At 39.7% G+C, this 16541-nt stretch overlaps 1 protein-coding gene across 1 annotated transcript in view; it reads right to left on the reverse strand.

Moving 5' to 3' along the window:
• Window positions 1-16541, reverse strand: part of LOC117508715 (unconventional myosin-VIIa-like) — a 289667-nt gene that overhangs the window by 239588 nt on the left and 33538 nt on the right. The window contains exons 3-5 of the mRNA XM_034168534.1: window positions 13370-13522; window positions 7333-7350; window positions 3524-3708 (exon numbers count right to left, since the gene is read on the reverse strand). Of these exons, the coding sequence (XP_034024425.1) occupies window positions 3524-3708; window positions 7333-7350; window positions 13370-13522 (356 nt within the window). The remainder of the gene's footprint in view (window positions 1-3523; window positions 3709-7332; window positions 7351-13369; window positions 13523-16541) is intronic.

The following is a 16541-nucleotide window of genomic DNA, read 5'->3' on the forward strand; positions in this document are numbered from 1 at the left end:
AGTCTGGTGTGGTGGTGAAGTGCACACATGGACAAAATTGTTAGTAGCCCTATATTTTATGAACACATTTTAATATATGGTCACAAAAAATACAAACAGATCAATTTTGTTGTATCAAAATATTTTTTAAAAATACCCAAAGCTATTTGGCAGTAAGAACAACACAAAATGTTTTCATAAAATGAATCCAAAAATCCTGACATTAAATGTATGCAGGACACAGATATTGGCACCCTTTGATGAATTTACAGTAAATCATCATGTACAGCCAGTTTTCTTTAAACAGGTCAGGGGTTAGATACATGAACATTTCCAAGTCACCGATTATGCCAAAAACTTTATTTACACCAATTATGAAGAAATACAAACACTCTGGTACTCCATCCTGACCTGAGGATGATTTCATCAGTCAGTTTTTGATCAGATATAAGGTGAGGGAAAGATTTTGATAAGTAGAAGCAGTGACCACCAATGGGCAGAGCAGAATGTCCACTGCAATAAGAAAGTGAGTCTAAACTTCCATCCCCATTAATCCACATTGGCAGCAGTGCACTCTGTGTCAGATATACAGAGAACTTGGGATGGTGGTCCCAACCAACACCATTGGTTTCATAATGTTGTAAGTACATTCAACTGCTGTACAAATAACCCTATACTATCCTATCCTATCCCATCCTATCAGTTTTTGTTGTCCTTCCACTATAGACATTTGCTGATATCCCATGATGATATCAGAGGCAGTATCTGATCAAAATTGACCAATCAGTTTGTCACAATTCATAATTGACACATCCTTCCTTTTATCTTGAAAAAAAAAAATCACTAACAGCAACTACCTCTACTACCTATTGAATATGATGTAAAATTGTTCATTGTGCCTTACAGATAGACTGCCTAAAACTTTTGCATCTAAATTCTGTAAAAAAAAAAAAAAAAATGTCTTTATGTAACCTTGCAGCCGTACTGATAAAATACACCGTCTCTGCCTATCTATCCTCCCTTTCCTTCATAGCCGAGACTGTGATAAGAACATTCATTCTTCAGTTTTCATGGGAAAAGCTGAAAACAGTTTTAATTGCTGGCATATATATTGTGTATGTGGCCGTTGCTGTGCAACCTCGCCCTGGCTTGTGTACAAAAGAGCACTTTCAGAGCTGCCTTTTGTATACACTTTTTCAGATTTTGCTGCATGCACTCTGACCTTGTGTGTATCAATTCGAAGCTTCAACATTAAAAGCCTGTTATTTTGATAATCTTTTAATTCTCTGACTTTATTTCCACAAACAGTCCCAGACAGCTTTTTGTCTCCACAAGCTGGTGTCAGAAGCAGGGATGCTCTCTGGACCATCAGACCGAACTGGACAGCTGGCAAAACAGATCCAGTAGGGGTCTGCCTCGTACCAGGTTTCGGCTTTGACATAAGGAGGACCAACCAGTTTGGATTTCCGGTCGCCAGTGCAGCATTTCCAACAACTGTGGGCATTGTGTCAACAACACAGCACCAGTGAGCAAGGCTGTTCTTTTGTTGTGGAAATTAAAATGGACCGGTTGACAACAGGCATTGCAGGTTAAAATAAGACTTTATTACCTCCGCCAAGGAGGTTATGTTTTCGGTCGAGTTTGTTTGTTTGTCTGTCTGTCTGTTTTTCAGCAGGATAACTCAAAACGTTTTGAACGGATTTTGATGAAATTTTGTGGAGGGGTTGGAAATGACAAGAGGAACAAGTGATTAAATTTTAGTGGTGATCCGGATCATGATCCGGATCCAGGAATTTTTTTAATGGATTCTTCACCATTGCGGGATAGGGGGAATTTTGACATTCTAGTTTCTAACTCCACAAAAACAAGGCAGAAAGGCTTGAAAAAAAACTAGGGTGTAACATAGTCAAATGTTCTATCAAACAACAAAGTTTGGTGATGATCGGATCCGGATTCCGGATCTGGTGATCCAGAATATGCAAAAATATAGGGAAAATAGAAAATGTGTCAGTGTGAGGTGACAAATGAAGCTAGAGATGCACAACTAACACCAAATTGTAGCTGAATCTGTACTGATTCAGTAAGGTGTCATCAGATTTGATGTAGCTTCAAATGTTATGGAGCTAGATCCAGAAGAAAACCGGCATTACTGAAAAATCGTTTTTATACAATGACTTTTGAGCAGGGGTGGTGGCCAAGTGGTTAGTGCGCTTGGTTTCAGTGCAGAAGGTTCCCAGTTCAAATCCCACCTCTGCCACATTTCTCCATGTGAAGTGGAGTTGTGTCAGGAAAGGCATCCGGCGTAAAACCTGTGCCAATTCAACATGCAGATCCACCTTGGATTTGCTGTGGTGACCCCGAGTGCAAACAAGGGAGCAGCTGAAGGGACTTACTTTACTTTTGAACTAATAAAGACATAAAAATGATTCCAAGTTCTAGTGATATGTTTTCATGGTCAAGGATGTCAAATATAAAGGAAAGAAAAGTGTATGTATCATAGTTTTGGTTGTGACACTGAATTGTTGAATAGATCACTGTGCCAAGGAGGGAATCTCTTTAGGGTCAGTGACCCTATGGCCTTGTGTAGCACATGCAACACTTAAAAAATAGTTCTATTTCAGAATTTACTATTATTTATTTAGAGAAGTGTTTCATAAATGTTAAAAAATTAATATATTTGCAGTTTAGTTGAATAATAAATTGAATTTTGTCTCTTATTTGTTTTTGTCTATAAGCACATGCAATATCAATATCAGTGCTCAGATGACAGTAGCTTCTGGGAAAGGTGCAAGTTGCAATAAACTGTGATGCCAAACACTAAGGATACATGCTATCCAGTCAGAGCAGATGAAACTTTTTTACTAGCAATCATCATTGTTAGACTTTTTTAGGTTCAATGATTCCACGGCGTGTAGATGTTATGGCGTCAGTGACCCCATGGCCTTGGCAGAGGTTTGCACTCTCCAAGTGCTTCTAGTTTTAACTGAGTTTGTGCCCTGGTAGGAGAATTTTAATTCTCTGAGTTATATAGGAGTCACAACAAAAAGTGATTCTGAGCATAGGGGATAATCACACTGCATTCACTCTGACTTTGTGTCAATTCAAAGCTTTGAATTAAAAGACTGTTATTTTGACAATCTGTCAATTCTCTGACTTTATTTCCACAAACAGCCTCAGACAGCTTTGTCTAAAATCCTTTTTTCCTCCACACTACACTCCTCACAACCTCTGAAATGTGCTATTATTTGGTCTATTGTGTTTTTTTAACTGACACCATGTATCTTTTTTTGTTGACAATCAAAATTCTTTAGAAATTTCATTTTGGTTTGAGGCCACAGTAACCTGAAAATAAAGCCAAACTTCCCAACTTTCTAATTTTCTGTTTCCTGGACTCAATAAAATTCCTTCACGATATAATTTGTAGGCATCGTCAAAAAATAAGAAATGTTTTCTGTTGCACAGTTGGTCATTTTTTTCTTTATTTTGTATGAATGGATTAAATAGGTAATTTATGTCTTGTCTGTCTGTCTGGGCTGTTTCCTACCTGATGATGCAGCACTGGTCACGGTTATTCCTCTGCATATTGAAGTAACAGTTGTCAGCAATAGCAAATATGTGAGGTGGCATCTCTCCGATCTTCTTGTTTGTGTACAAACGGATCTGATCAGCTGTGTAGATGGGGAGCAGTTGGTATGGATTAACTGCCACCAGGATGGAACCAGTGTAAGTCTGCACACAAAGGAGGACCACAGATAGAGAGAAACACACTTGTAGGCAAAATGTTAATGAAGGATGCGAGACTATATTTAACATGATCAGTCCATGATAACAATCAGAGGTAGATGGTATCACTCAAAGATGGTGATGAATATATTAAATACACAATATGGATGATTTCAGGAGGCAAATCACATGACCATTATGCTACTTATTTCAGTCTTTTTAAAGAGTATATGTTACAGTTAGAGGTAAACCTTTTGCAGTCACCCTGCAACTATCCAAACTATAGAGACAGTTTGATCATTTGCATGCCATCAAAATCTAGAAAATCAACTATTGATTGTTTTCTCTTACTGTTTTACTTTTTGATACATGCATTTGGGCCATCATGTGATCTCAACCCTAATGACATGAATGAAATTAGAAATGATTTGCAAAACAGAGACAGTAATTAATCAAAGGTGAATCTCTGATGTCTGCTCATAAGGCGGAGTGGGAGGAAGAGAGTGAGGTGGAGTGAAGGGGGAGTGAGGGTTGATGAGGACAGTGGATTTAGCCAGATGATGATAAACGACTAAAAGAACTCATCAGTCTTTACCACTGGAGAATTAGCTACCTTGATGGAAAGAAATCACCATGCACAGTACCAGCAGCCAAGAGGTCAATTATCAGGACCACTAAAGCTATGAAAAATAATCTCATCATGCAGTTTGTTGTGCTCTATGGAAAATGTTTTTTTTTTTTGTCCTATTAGCCTGTATTGTATTGTTGTACACAGATGTACATTATTAATAAATCTAACTTTTTTTTCTGTGTATCTGACAATGGAGCCCATGCAGACATGATAAAAACAGATTTAATTTATGTGAGTATATCCTGGTATGTCACACCCAGCTCCATTTGTCTGTCTGTCTGTACCCTGTAACAAATCCAGATCACAACTGTATGAGTGACTGTTGACATGTTATATTCTGGAATAAGAGCTGAGCTGCTCTTATACTTGCAGAGGTTTTCCCAGGCAGCATCTTAGAATGCAGCTGTGTTGGCACAAGTCAGGAAAGCTGAGTTAAACTTGCATTGATACCAAATGTGTTCAAAATTTTAGGGAGATCAGCTGAATGCATGGATGCATGGGGTGTTTGACTTGGGGTGGCCCAGTGTAGGCTTGGTGTAGTGTGACAGCTTATTTTCATTCTGAGCACAGAAAATGTCACCCAAAGATATCTGTACTTATGTAAAAGTTCACCAAGTTCAGCCAGCATTATGTCAATTCCAAGCCAGCCATGTGTTGGTCAAAGCACCTGGATACATCTGGGATTCTGAATAAGCTCCAGAAAAAAAAAAAGACTTTTCACAGCTTTTGCCAGTTGGTGTGCATGCCTGAGAGGACTTAATGAGTCCAATCAGGGATATGCCAGTGTTCAGCCAGCTGGTGATTAGCTGAACACACCTGACTGAGCTGATATGGACTGAGTAGATCAGAGACAAACCTGACGAATTAATTATGGCCTCTAAAAATGGAGGAACTCTGTAATAGATGTCACTTCTAAATGGTTAATGTGATATTTCTTACATTTTAAAACCCCAATTCCAATGAAGTTGGGACATTGTGTAAAAAGAATACGATTTGCAAATCTTTTTCAACATATATTCAATTGAATACGCCACAAAGACAAGATATTTAATGTTCAAACTGATAAACGTTATTGTTTTTGTGCAAATATTTGCTCATTTTGAAATGGATGCCTGCAACACGTTTCAAAAAAAGCTGGAACAGTGGTATGTTTACCACTGTGTTACATCACCTTTCCTTCTAACAACACTCAATAAGCATTTGGGAACTGAGACACTAATTGTTGAAGCTTTGTAGGTGGAATTCTTTCCCATTCTTGCTTGATGTACGACTTCAGTTGTTCAACAGTCCGGGGTCTCCGTTGTCGTATTTTGGGCTTCATAATGCGCCACACATTTTCAATGGGCGACAGGTCTGGACTGCAGGCAGGTCAGTCTAGTACCTGTACTCTTTTACTATGAAGCCACACTGTTGTAACACGTGCAGAATGTGGCTTGGCATTGTCTTGCTGAAATAAGCAGAGACGTCCTTGAAAAGACGTTGCTTGGATGGCAGCATGTGTTGCTCCAAAACCTGGATGTACCTTTCAGCATTGATGGTGCCATCACAGATGTGTAATTTGCCCATGTCATGGGCACTAACACACCCCCATACCATCACAGATGCTGGCTTTTGAACTTTGCGCTGGTAAAAATCGCGATGGTCTTTTTCCTCTTTTGTCCGGAGGACACAACGTCCATGATTTCCAAAAACAATTTTAAATGCGGACTCATCAGGCCACAGCACACTTTTCCACTTTGTGTCTGTCCATTTCAAATGAGCTCGGGCCCAGAGAAGGCGGCGGTGTTTCTGGATGTTGTTGATGTATGGCTTTCACTTTGCATGGTAGAGTTTTAACTTGCACTTGTAGATATAGCGACAAACTGTGTTAACTGACAGTGGTTTTCTGAAGTATTCCTGAGCCCACGCGTTAAGATCCTTTACACAATGATGTTGGTTTTTAATGCAGAGCCACCTGAGGGATTGAAGGTCACAGGCATTCAGTGTTGGTTTTCAGCCTTGCCTCTTACATGTAGAAAGTACTCTAGATTCTCTGAATCTTCCGATTATATTATGGACTGTAGATAATGGAATCCCTAAATTCCTTGCAATTGAACGTTGAGAAACATTGTTCTTAAACTGTTGGACTATTTTTTCATGCAGTTGTTCACAAAGTGGTGATCCTCAACCCATCTTTGCATGTGAATGGCTGAGCCTTTTGGGGATGCTCCTTTTATACCCAATCATGACACTCACCTGTTTCCAATTAGGTGTTCTTTGAGCATTCATCAACTTTCCCAGTCTTTTGTTGTCCCGTCCCAACTTTTTTGAAATGTGTTGCAGGCATCCATTTCAAAATGAGCAAATATTTGCACAAAACAACAAAGTTTTAGTTTGAACATTAAGTATCTTGTCTTTGTGGTGTATTCAATTGAATATAGGCTGAAGAGGATTTGCAAATCATTGTATTCTGTTTTTATTTACATTTTACACAACGTCCCAACTTCATTGGAATTGTGGTTGTACATCTTACAAGTACATCTGGTTTCATTTCAGTTTATGGTGGTAATGTAGAGGGGCAACATAAAAAAAAAAAACTTGTCACTGTCCAAATACGTATGGACCTGACTGGATAAAAAGAAGAAGATGATAAGAAAACTGTTCCCCACATGTTCTCAATCTGACAAATTCAGACTGACACCTTTTAGTGGTCGATTACTGTGTGTGTGTGTGTGTGTGTGTGTGTGGGTCAGACAGTAAATATGTCAATATTTTAAAATTCATATTTTTTCTTTGAGAAATATAATTAAGAAGATGAATTAAGTCCCACAATGAAATGTCTATAAAGGTGATAGTCGAATCATCTTGTGACACAAAAGCAAATCAAAATATGGAAAATGTCTGCAAAATCATGATAATAAAATACTGAAATAAAGCATTCAGACTGTGTATCATGCAGACAACACTGTCACGTCTTTTACTGTGCTGAGGTAAGATCACTTGTCAAATCTAGGACTTACCCTGCCACCACAGTTTGTCTTCAGAGCAAACAAGAAGAGGAAGGAATGCAGGAAGGAAAGAAGGAAGGAAGGAAGGACATCACAGCAGCAAAATGCAATTAAAAAAAATAAAGAAATAGAAGACAAAGAGCAGCAAAAGAAGCAATGACAAAAGAGATAAGAGTATATAGTAGTAGTATAATAGTAATAACAGCAATAACAGATAATAGAGTAATCCAGCATTTTTAAACAAGACATGAAAAATACAGAGATGCTCCATTTGAAGATGTGGGTGCAAAAAGTATTTAAGTCACATTTTTTTAACAAAATGAGCTGATACCAGCAGGAGCAGAATGGGGGAGTTTCATTATGTGCTGCAGGAGCTTTCAGCGGTCCTTCCGCCTCTGCAGGACCCAGTTTGAGGACCAACTGTCCCGTTCATGCTCGCACATGTAACAATAAAAAAAAAAAAAACTCCGCTGCCTGCTGTGGGGCTGCTCCTCGCTCTTCCCCCCAAAAACTCTGTCAGAATTCTGTTTATAAACCAGTCACCATTTGTTTTCTTATACATATGTGTAGTTAATAAATAAAATAATCTTCACGGACGATTCGTTCACGCGCGCACGTAAAGAAAATAAAAAAACTCTGCTGCCCCTACTGTGGTGCTGCTGCTCGCTCTCCCCCCAAAAACTCTGTCATAATTGTGTTTATAAACCAGTCACCATTTGTTTTCTTATACATCTGTGTAGTTAATAAATAAAATAATCTTCACGGACAATTCGCTCGCAAGCGCACGTAAAAAAAAAAAAAAAAATCTCTGCTGCCCCTGCTGTGGTGCTGCTGCTCACTCTCCCCCCAAAAACTATGTCATAATTGTGAAATAAATGACAAAAGGGACATAAGTCCTGCTCACAGGCTGCTACCAGAGACAGGACATGTTCACATCCAACTCAGTCAAACTCCAGACATCTCCACGTCACTACATATCCAGTCCCTGCATGGTCATCACGGCGCGACAAGATGAAAAAGTTCACATTTTTTGACTTGGGGAGGAGGGCGACGCGACGCAATATCGCGCCACAAACGCGCTAATCGCTCAAAATCACTTCACTCGCATTGCTTCATTCGCATCCATCGCGTCGCGCTGCGTGGCTTGGTGCCACAACGCCTCCTTCCATAGGGATTACATGGCAACTTGTCGCTGCTGTCGCTCACATCGTGCCCAGTGTGAACGCTGCTTTTATCTGATTCTGTGTTGTAAATTTGTAGACTTTTCAGATCCATTTGTAATCAGCTTGCATACCACAAATAGTATTCAAATATGATGGGAGACAAAGGAGTTAAAGCAGAAAAGTGACAGTTGACAGGTCTGAGTCTGAGCATGGTTTGAAAATAATAAACGCCCTGTTTTTTAATCATGGAAATGACTCCGGTCCCACATGCATGGAAATACATTGCGATCAGACCAGACATTTTATCCGATGTGAGTGAAAAATTCATTATACAAAATCCATTATGCATGGTGTTTATTACATGGAAAACAATACAAAAACTTTGGGACTTTTTTTGTTCGGTGACTGTGAATATCTGGTTTATACGGTGATGGTTTAGGGACTGAACAATAAATTTACCTCTCTTTTCCCAAATTTTTCTTCTGTTCAAATATGTAGGGTATCTGTACATCCAAAGCCCTTGTTGTGTCTATTTGTGCATCCAAATGCACAACAACCCGGCATTTTCAGCGAATAAATAAAAAAAAAGATGGATTTAAATGCAGACAGATTAACAGCGAATGTTATTTTTGCCCCGAGATGGCACCATGAGTCATGTGACTGTTATTTTCTCTGCATTAAGAGACTCTGGTGCATGCCCACCCCTTTTTGTGAACCAAATGAACCCTCTATTCAGCTACAAGTGTGTCATCACTTCGGCTGCTCCCGTCTCGGGACGGGGTCGCCACAGCGGATACAGCCAGATCCGCATTGGTAATTGGCACAAGTTTTACGCCAGATACCCTTCCTGACCCAACTCCAGTGTCACCCGGAGAAACATACACACAGCTGCTGGTGTTCCGAAGCGTTCTCCCATCCAAGTACTAACCAGATGCTGCACTGCTTAGCTTATGAGATCTGACGGGATCAGGCTGACACAGAGCAGACCAGCTGCTTCTCTATTCAGCTACAAGTGACTCAGCTAATTACATTTGTACCAGACCGTGATTCTTGCTAAATGTAGCGAGGTTGTTCACATTTTTAGCCATAGACATTTCAAATGTTCTCTGTTACTTGTCTTCATATAGTCATAGCATCACATTCAAGACTGTACATGTTCAAATGAATAAAAAACAGGTTAGAAGTGTCTTTTCTCTGTGACTGTATTTTGTGGTGAAATGTGCACCAAAATACAGGAAATGGCACCTATAAATTAAAAATTTTCTGAAGCAGCATGCCCTTGGCCTCAAGGCAGGTCAGTAGACCCAAATGTTAAATTCTAAGAAGATGCCTTTTTAAAAGGACTTTAAACTGATGTTTACTGGTTACATTAATAATGTCCCTTGGCAAAGTGTTCCAGCCAAACATTGATTGGCACTTGATCCTTTATTATTTTCACTTTAGGTATTATAAATCTGCCCTCCACGGCATGTCTAGTTGTCGTCAAGTTCAATAATGAGGCTGTACATCTGTCTTTTACTTTAAACCAGGACAGTGTATTATGCATCCAGTTCACATTAGTTCTGAATGGACGCTGAAGTGCACATCGTGCTGCTCTGTTTTGGACTAGTTGTAGGGTATTTATGTGTGTCGTAGCAGCACAAGACCAAATCTCAGAGCAATAATCTAACTGTGACAGAACAAGAATTTTTACCACATCAGCAGTAATATTAGGAGGGAAGAGGTGGGAGCATTTTCTCACCATTGAAAAACCCCTGCCCATCCTGCGTACTACTCTACTAATGTGTTTAGACCAGGGGTGAGCAGCTTGTTGCAGAAAGGGCCAAGAGGGTGCAGGTTTTCTTTGCAGCCAGTGACTCCACCAGGTGATTTCACTGATTAATATCACTTTGAGCAGATGGAATCAGTTAATCAGTGAAATCACATGGTGGAGTCAGTGGCTGCAAAGAAAACCTGCACCCTCTTGACCCTTTATGGAACAAGTTGCCCACCCCTGGTTTAGATCATGATAGTTGAGAGTCAGTTTCAACTCCAAGCAATCTGGTCTCGTTGACCTGTTCAACAGTTACATCTTTGACAGCAAGCCTCAGCTTGGTTTCAGTCAGAAACATGTGTTTGGTTCCAAAAACAATACTTTTTGTCTTGCCAATATTTAGAACTAGCTTGTTATTTGTGATCCACTCCAACACAGATGTTAGAGCTTCACTAAGAACAATTTTGAGTTCTTGGACATTAGTATGTGATGAATAAATAGTTGAATCATCAGCATACACTGATATTTTGGCTTTCTCCAAGACTAACGGCAAGTCATTTGTATATATAACAGGAGAGGTCCTAGGAAGCTTCCCTGTGGAAAACCACAACAAATGGTTTTCTCATCCGAGAGGCTTCCGTTAAAAAGGCCAATTTGCCTCCTGTTTTCTAGATAACCTTTAAGCCAAAGAGATGCTGCTGGGCTGAACCCAAAACACTGCATTTTTCATAAAAAGAGGTTGTGATCAATAAGATCAAAAGCACAGCTGAAATCCAACAGTACAGTTCCTGCTAACCTTTTATTATCTAATGCAATCAGCCAATCATTTGTCATCTGGGCCATAGCTGTAGATGTTGAATGACCTGCCCGGTATGCATGTTGAAAATCAGTATTTAAATTATCTCAAAAATATTTTTGAAATTGTTCAAAGACAATTCTCTCCATAATTTTGCTCAGAGCAGGTAACAGACTAATCAGTCTACTGTTAGGGCCGCAGAATGGTGCAGCAGCACTTTTTGATAATGGCACAATCTTAGCCTTTTTCCATGCTTGTGGATAGACACTCTCCTCAAAACTTAAATTTGCAATGTGAGCCATTGGGACAGCAACTGTCCTTGCAGCAAGTTTCAATAATTCTGAATCAATATTATCAACACCCGACAGTTTTTCTTTACATTCTAAAAGCAATTTTTCTACCTGACCCACAGTAACATTGATAAACTTAAAATTGCAAATCTTCTCTGCCATAATATTGTCCCTTATTGAATCTTCAGCTTTTGTGTTATTAGTTTCAGTCATATCAGCCCGAAGCTTGTTAATTTTATCATAAAAATAATTATTTAAGTGATTGGCTATATCTAGAGGCTTTGTCATAAAATGACCCTCTGTTTCAAAAACTGATGGAATAGATTTAGCATTTCTTAACATATTATTTAGGATACTCCATAATTCTTGTTGTTCTGTTTGTCATTCATAATCAAATTTGTATAGTAAACCTATTTCTTTTTGTTTAATTTAGTCACATAATTTCTCAATTTGCGATATATCTGCCAATCAGATTCATAATTAGAAGTAACTGACACTTTTTTATCCTCATCTGTTTGTACCATAAGCTTGTACCTTAAGCTCTGCATCAATCCATCCAGATCTCAATTTACGTGGTGTTATCTTTTTTAAAGGGGCGTATCTCTCACTTACTTGTAGAAAAAAAATTTCAACTGCATCATTTGGATTATTACACATCACTACCATCCCAACAAATATTCTGAACGTCCTCTCTAAAATCATCATCCAAAAATTGTTTGTATGACCTTTTGAATACTATTTTGTGCCTTCCTTTTAGAACTTTTGTTTTCCTCGACACTGCTATTAGGTTATGATCACTGCAGCCTACTGGGATTGATATTGCTTTAGTATACTAATCACCAGAGTTAGTATAAATATGGTCAATCAAAGTCAATGTTTTGGATCCATCGTTCCTACAGCATATACAAGTTGGTTTAGTGACCAGTTGTATTAGGACCACATGCCTCAGTAACAGATTTAAATTTATTCCTTAAAGGACACTGCAGTGACTTACAGTCTACATTAAGGTCTCCCATAATATAAACTTCATTTTGACTATCGCACACATTGTGCAACAGACTAACAGCTGACTTTTTGTTATATTTCTAATGTCATCTGATTTTACTGCAAACTTTCTAAGCAGGAAGATTTTCCTACATAAGGGACAAGTGACGTGAAAGACACTGGCTTCAAATTTAGGTTCTTTTATTTAGGACATTCATTTCCAATTTAACTGAGTGATTTTGGAATTTACTGTGTGATATTAGAGTTAACGGAGTTTTCTGCATAAAATTAAAACATGACGGACAAGGAGACATAACAAGAGGGCTTTTTGTGGGAAAGGTCCAGGTACTTAGCAACATAAAGGACTTAAGTCCAAAACAAATTAGTAAATAGTCTTTTCTTTTGTCGCCATCGTGCAAATGAACTGCAGGAGGAAGCAGGTCTGTGCATGCATGAGCGTGTGAAATTGCTTGTGACCTGACCCACTTTCTTGATGCGTGTTCCCGGGGTGCACACTCTAACATCTGTAAGATGTCTTGTAAATCACTTCAGAGGTGTTATCTGGTTATAAAAACAGCACTTTTAAATTTAGAAGTTGTTATTTATCCCTAACTTTTGCAAAATATATGAGAAACAGAGCTGTTTCAGAGCCTTTTCTTGGTTTATTTTGTTCAAGTGAGTGGTCAGCTGAAGTCACGCTGCCTTTCTGATTGGCAATTGCAGTGGTCTTCCCAGCAAACCCCCATGTGACCTCACACCACTATCAAATGCAGGCTGTGGCATCTGATCGGTTCAAATTCTCTCCCTCCGGGGGAGAAATTCAAAATTGTTTCCAGACAGTGCAAATTTTCATCATATTGGCAAGATCATTATATGAATCCCTTATTTAAATGCTAAGGAATTACAGTAGTGCCAAAGAAAATTATGTTTATGACTTAAGTCTTTAGAAACCCAGAGGCCGTACAGCTTTAAGTCCTGGTACTTCTTGCACCCAGGTCTTCATTTATACCACAAATAGAGTAACACTATGGCAGCATGAGAACAACAATGCAGTACTGCTCACATATATGAGTTTCTCTCTGTATCTGATAAGCAGGTTGCGGAGGATGCCGGCTTCGTTCAGATCCCCCAGGCGGATCATATCCTCTACCCCATGGATGGAGGTGGGATGCATAGGCTTTATGTTGGTGGCATTCTGGGGAGAGATCCAGTGTTCCTGCAGGGATAGAATAAGGTAGAACAGTTTTCAGAACAAACAAAAAAATGGCATCAGTTACTATTACTTGTAGTCATGTAGATCATTATTGAGGTTACCATTAAACATATTACACCATTTGAATAGAATTTTTCACACAATCCATATACGGTGTAAAGCATGAGTGCATTCGTGTCCAACTCCAATTTGCTATTGACAGGGTGTTGGGGTTTGCTCCTGGTTCCTATCTGGTCTGTCCTTGTTCCTGCTGTGTCTGATTTTCCAGGTGAAGCTAACTGTGGCAGTTTTCTGTCTGGACGTTGCGTCAGCTGTTGGTGACATCATGGCTAATACCCTGCTGTCAAGACAGCACATGGGAGCAGTCAGAGCGATGTCTTCACATCAGGGCTCCACCCCTCCTGTCAAGACAGCAGGTGGCGCTGTTCAGAGCAGCGTCTCACAGCTGATTGTCATTCCAGCAGAGCAGTGCCTTCAGATTGTCATTCCAGCAGAGCAGTGCCTTCAGAGCTGGTTTGTCATCCCGCCTCATCACCGCCAGTATATAACCTCGGATCGTCCACTGATTTGGGGTTGTTACCGGGTTTCCACCAATGCACCCAATCGGTAACTTGGTGTTTATGTTTTGTCTGCTTAGTTATCTTGGTTTGGCGTCTCTTGCCGTTTATGGAGCTAATGTAACCTGTTGTGTTTTGCCTGTTGTGAGCCCTCACGCTCATGAACGCAGTGGTGGGCACAGCTCTGCTAATCCGCTAATTAGCAAAGCTAACTTTTTTGTTAGTGGATTATCTTTTCAACTAACTTCAAAAACCATCAGCGAACCAATTAGCTTCCGATAAATTTAGTTCTGACAACTTTAAGACTGCTAACATTTTTTTTACATAGTAACAGTGAAAAACATTTATAAACCTGTTGGCTCCTGTCTGCTATGTATTTTGCAGCAGTGACACACCTGAGAGGAGCTGAGTTCAACTCTACCCCAGCAGAAGGGACCTGGCCTTGACCTGGCCCATTACCCTTAACAGTATACAGCAGTAAGGCAGAGGTCTTGAAAAGGAAAGCGGGTTTGACTTGTGTTTTTGATTTACAAATCAAATTAATCCGGATAGAATAACTACATTAATGTCAACTCTTAAAATGTACAAAGTGAAAATATAACACATATCTGTTAATTTTAAAATAACGCACTAATTCTGAAGATTTGAAAATTAACACACAGATGCCCAAAGGGATTATGGGTACAGTGACCCTCCACTCATACTGATTGGTTGACTAATTCATTCTGTGTAAAAACCAACATAAGTGAATGTAACATGTGTGTTGGTGTTTACAAATAAATGTGCTTTTGTAAAATATGTCATTTTTTTATTTGTAAAAAAAAAAAAGGTATTTGCAAAACCAAGAAGTCTGTTAAGTTGTGATTCAGGTCAACAACCGTGTGATATAACCGGGGTCAAAATGCATAGAACACTGCCATCTACTGGTGCCAGGTTATATCACACAGTTGTCGACCAAAATCACAACTCAACAGACCTTTCGGTTTTGCAAATGCCTTTTTTTTAACAAATAAAAAAAAGGCTGTCCTGTCTGACCTGTCTGTCCCATCGGTCAGGTCCTCGTGGTCCATCCTGGTGTAGTCTTCCAACTGCGATGTTCCTTTGTAACTCTCGTATATTTCACCCGGCCTCCCTTACTGCTTCCTGCATTTGGGTCTAACATCTAAACCTGGTCCTAACCGTAACACAGGGTGCATAATCTGAGCACAAATTAGGCTTCAGGTCACATTTAATTAGTCACATGGGGCAGCGCAGTGGCATAGTGGTTAGCACTGTTGCCTCACAGTGAGAAGGATCAAGTTTCAGTTCTGGTCTGGTCCTTTCAGTGTTGCGTTTGCATGTTTTCCCCATGTTCGCGGAGACTCCCTCCAGGTGCTCTGGCTTCCACCCACATACAAAAAACATGCATGTTAGGTGAATTGGAAAGTTTAAATTGACCGTATGTGTGCGTGCAGGTGTGATTGTGTTTGTCTATATGTGGCCCTGTGACAGACTCACTTTCTGTCCAGTGTGGACTTTACTGGAGTAAACAGGTATAGGAAATGGATGGATGGATGCTCCAGTTTCCTCTCCCTTCCAAAAACATGCAGGTTAGGTCAATAGACTGTTGTTACATTCTGAGTACGCAAGTGCAGCAGTGAATAAATGTCGCGGGATGAAGAGTGAACTCTCAACTCTGCCGCTGGCGTTGGGGTGCAAAGCATTAAATGCATATTCATCCAAAACATGTCCAAGGAGCGGCTCTCCATGCAGGCTAAGGAGGTCCTGATGTGAATACTATGGCCAGATCAGTCACGTCAGCACAATGCTCAGCCGCTTCAAAATCCTTTTGGTTTTTTTTTGTTTTATTTTTGGTGGATCATTAATGAGAATTATTTTCATTGCGAGCAGAAAGGTGAATGACAGATCGCTGTGAACAGTGATCATGACTGATACAGCAGTTTGACGGTAATAAAGCTTTTTCAGCTTTTAAAATAAGTGATTTTTTTAACCTTTGGTCAGTGGCGTGACAAAGTGGCAGCAGGACGGGAAACGCATCCAACGCACCATATTACACCAACGGACTTCTTCAAAAACACTGCATGTATTCACAAACAATTTCCACAATAAGGAATTAAAGTATTTCCAAAACAAGAACATCTTATCTGGACACCAGTGTGTCTGTGAGGATGGATCCAGATGAAAGATTAAAGACTGTATTTACTCCGTCTGCGCCGATCTGCTTCACATGAGGCAAACGTCTGTTTTTGTTCATTAGAAGAATGAAAATACAGGATCTAACTGCTTTCCTCCTGTTTGCGTGGATTTGTTTCAGATGAAACAGGTTTTGACAAACTTTAAAATGTCTGTCGGGTTTGGACGGGAATGTGAGGCTCGAACTGAACTTTATATCCTCCAGACCTACTGGTCACCCTCTGATACGGACACTCCTGGTTTACGATAAATTGGAAGGTTGTCTGAGAGCT

The sequence above is a fragment of the Thalassophryne amazonica genome, chromosome 4 (genome assembly GCF_902500255.1).
Source record: "Thalassophryne amazonica chromosome 4, fThaAma1.1, whole genome shotgun sequence".
Taxonomy (NCBI): Eukaryota; Metazoa; Chordata; class Actinopteri; order Batrachoidiformes; family Batrachoididae; genus Thalassophryne; species Thalassophryne amazonica.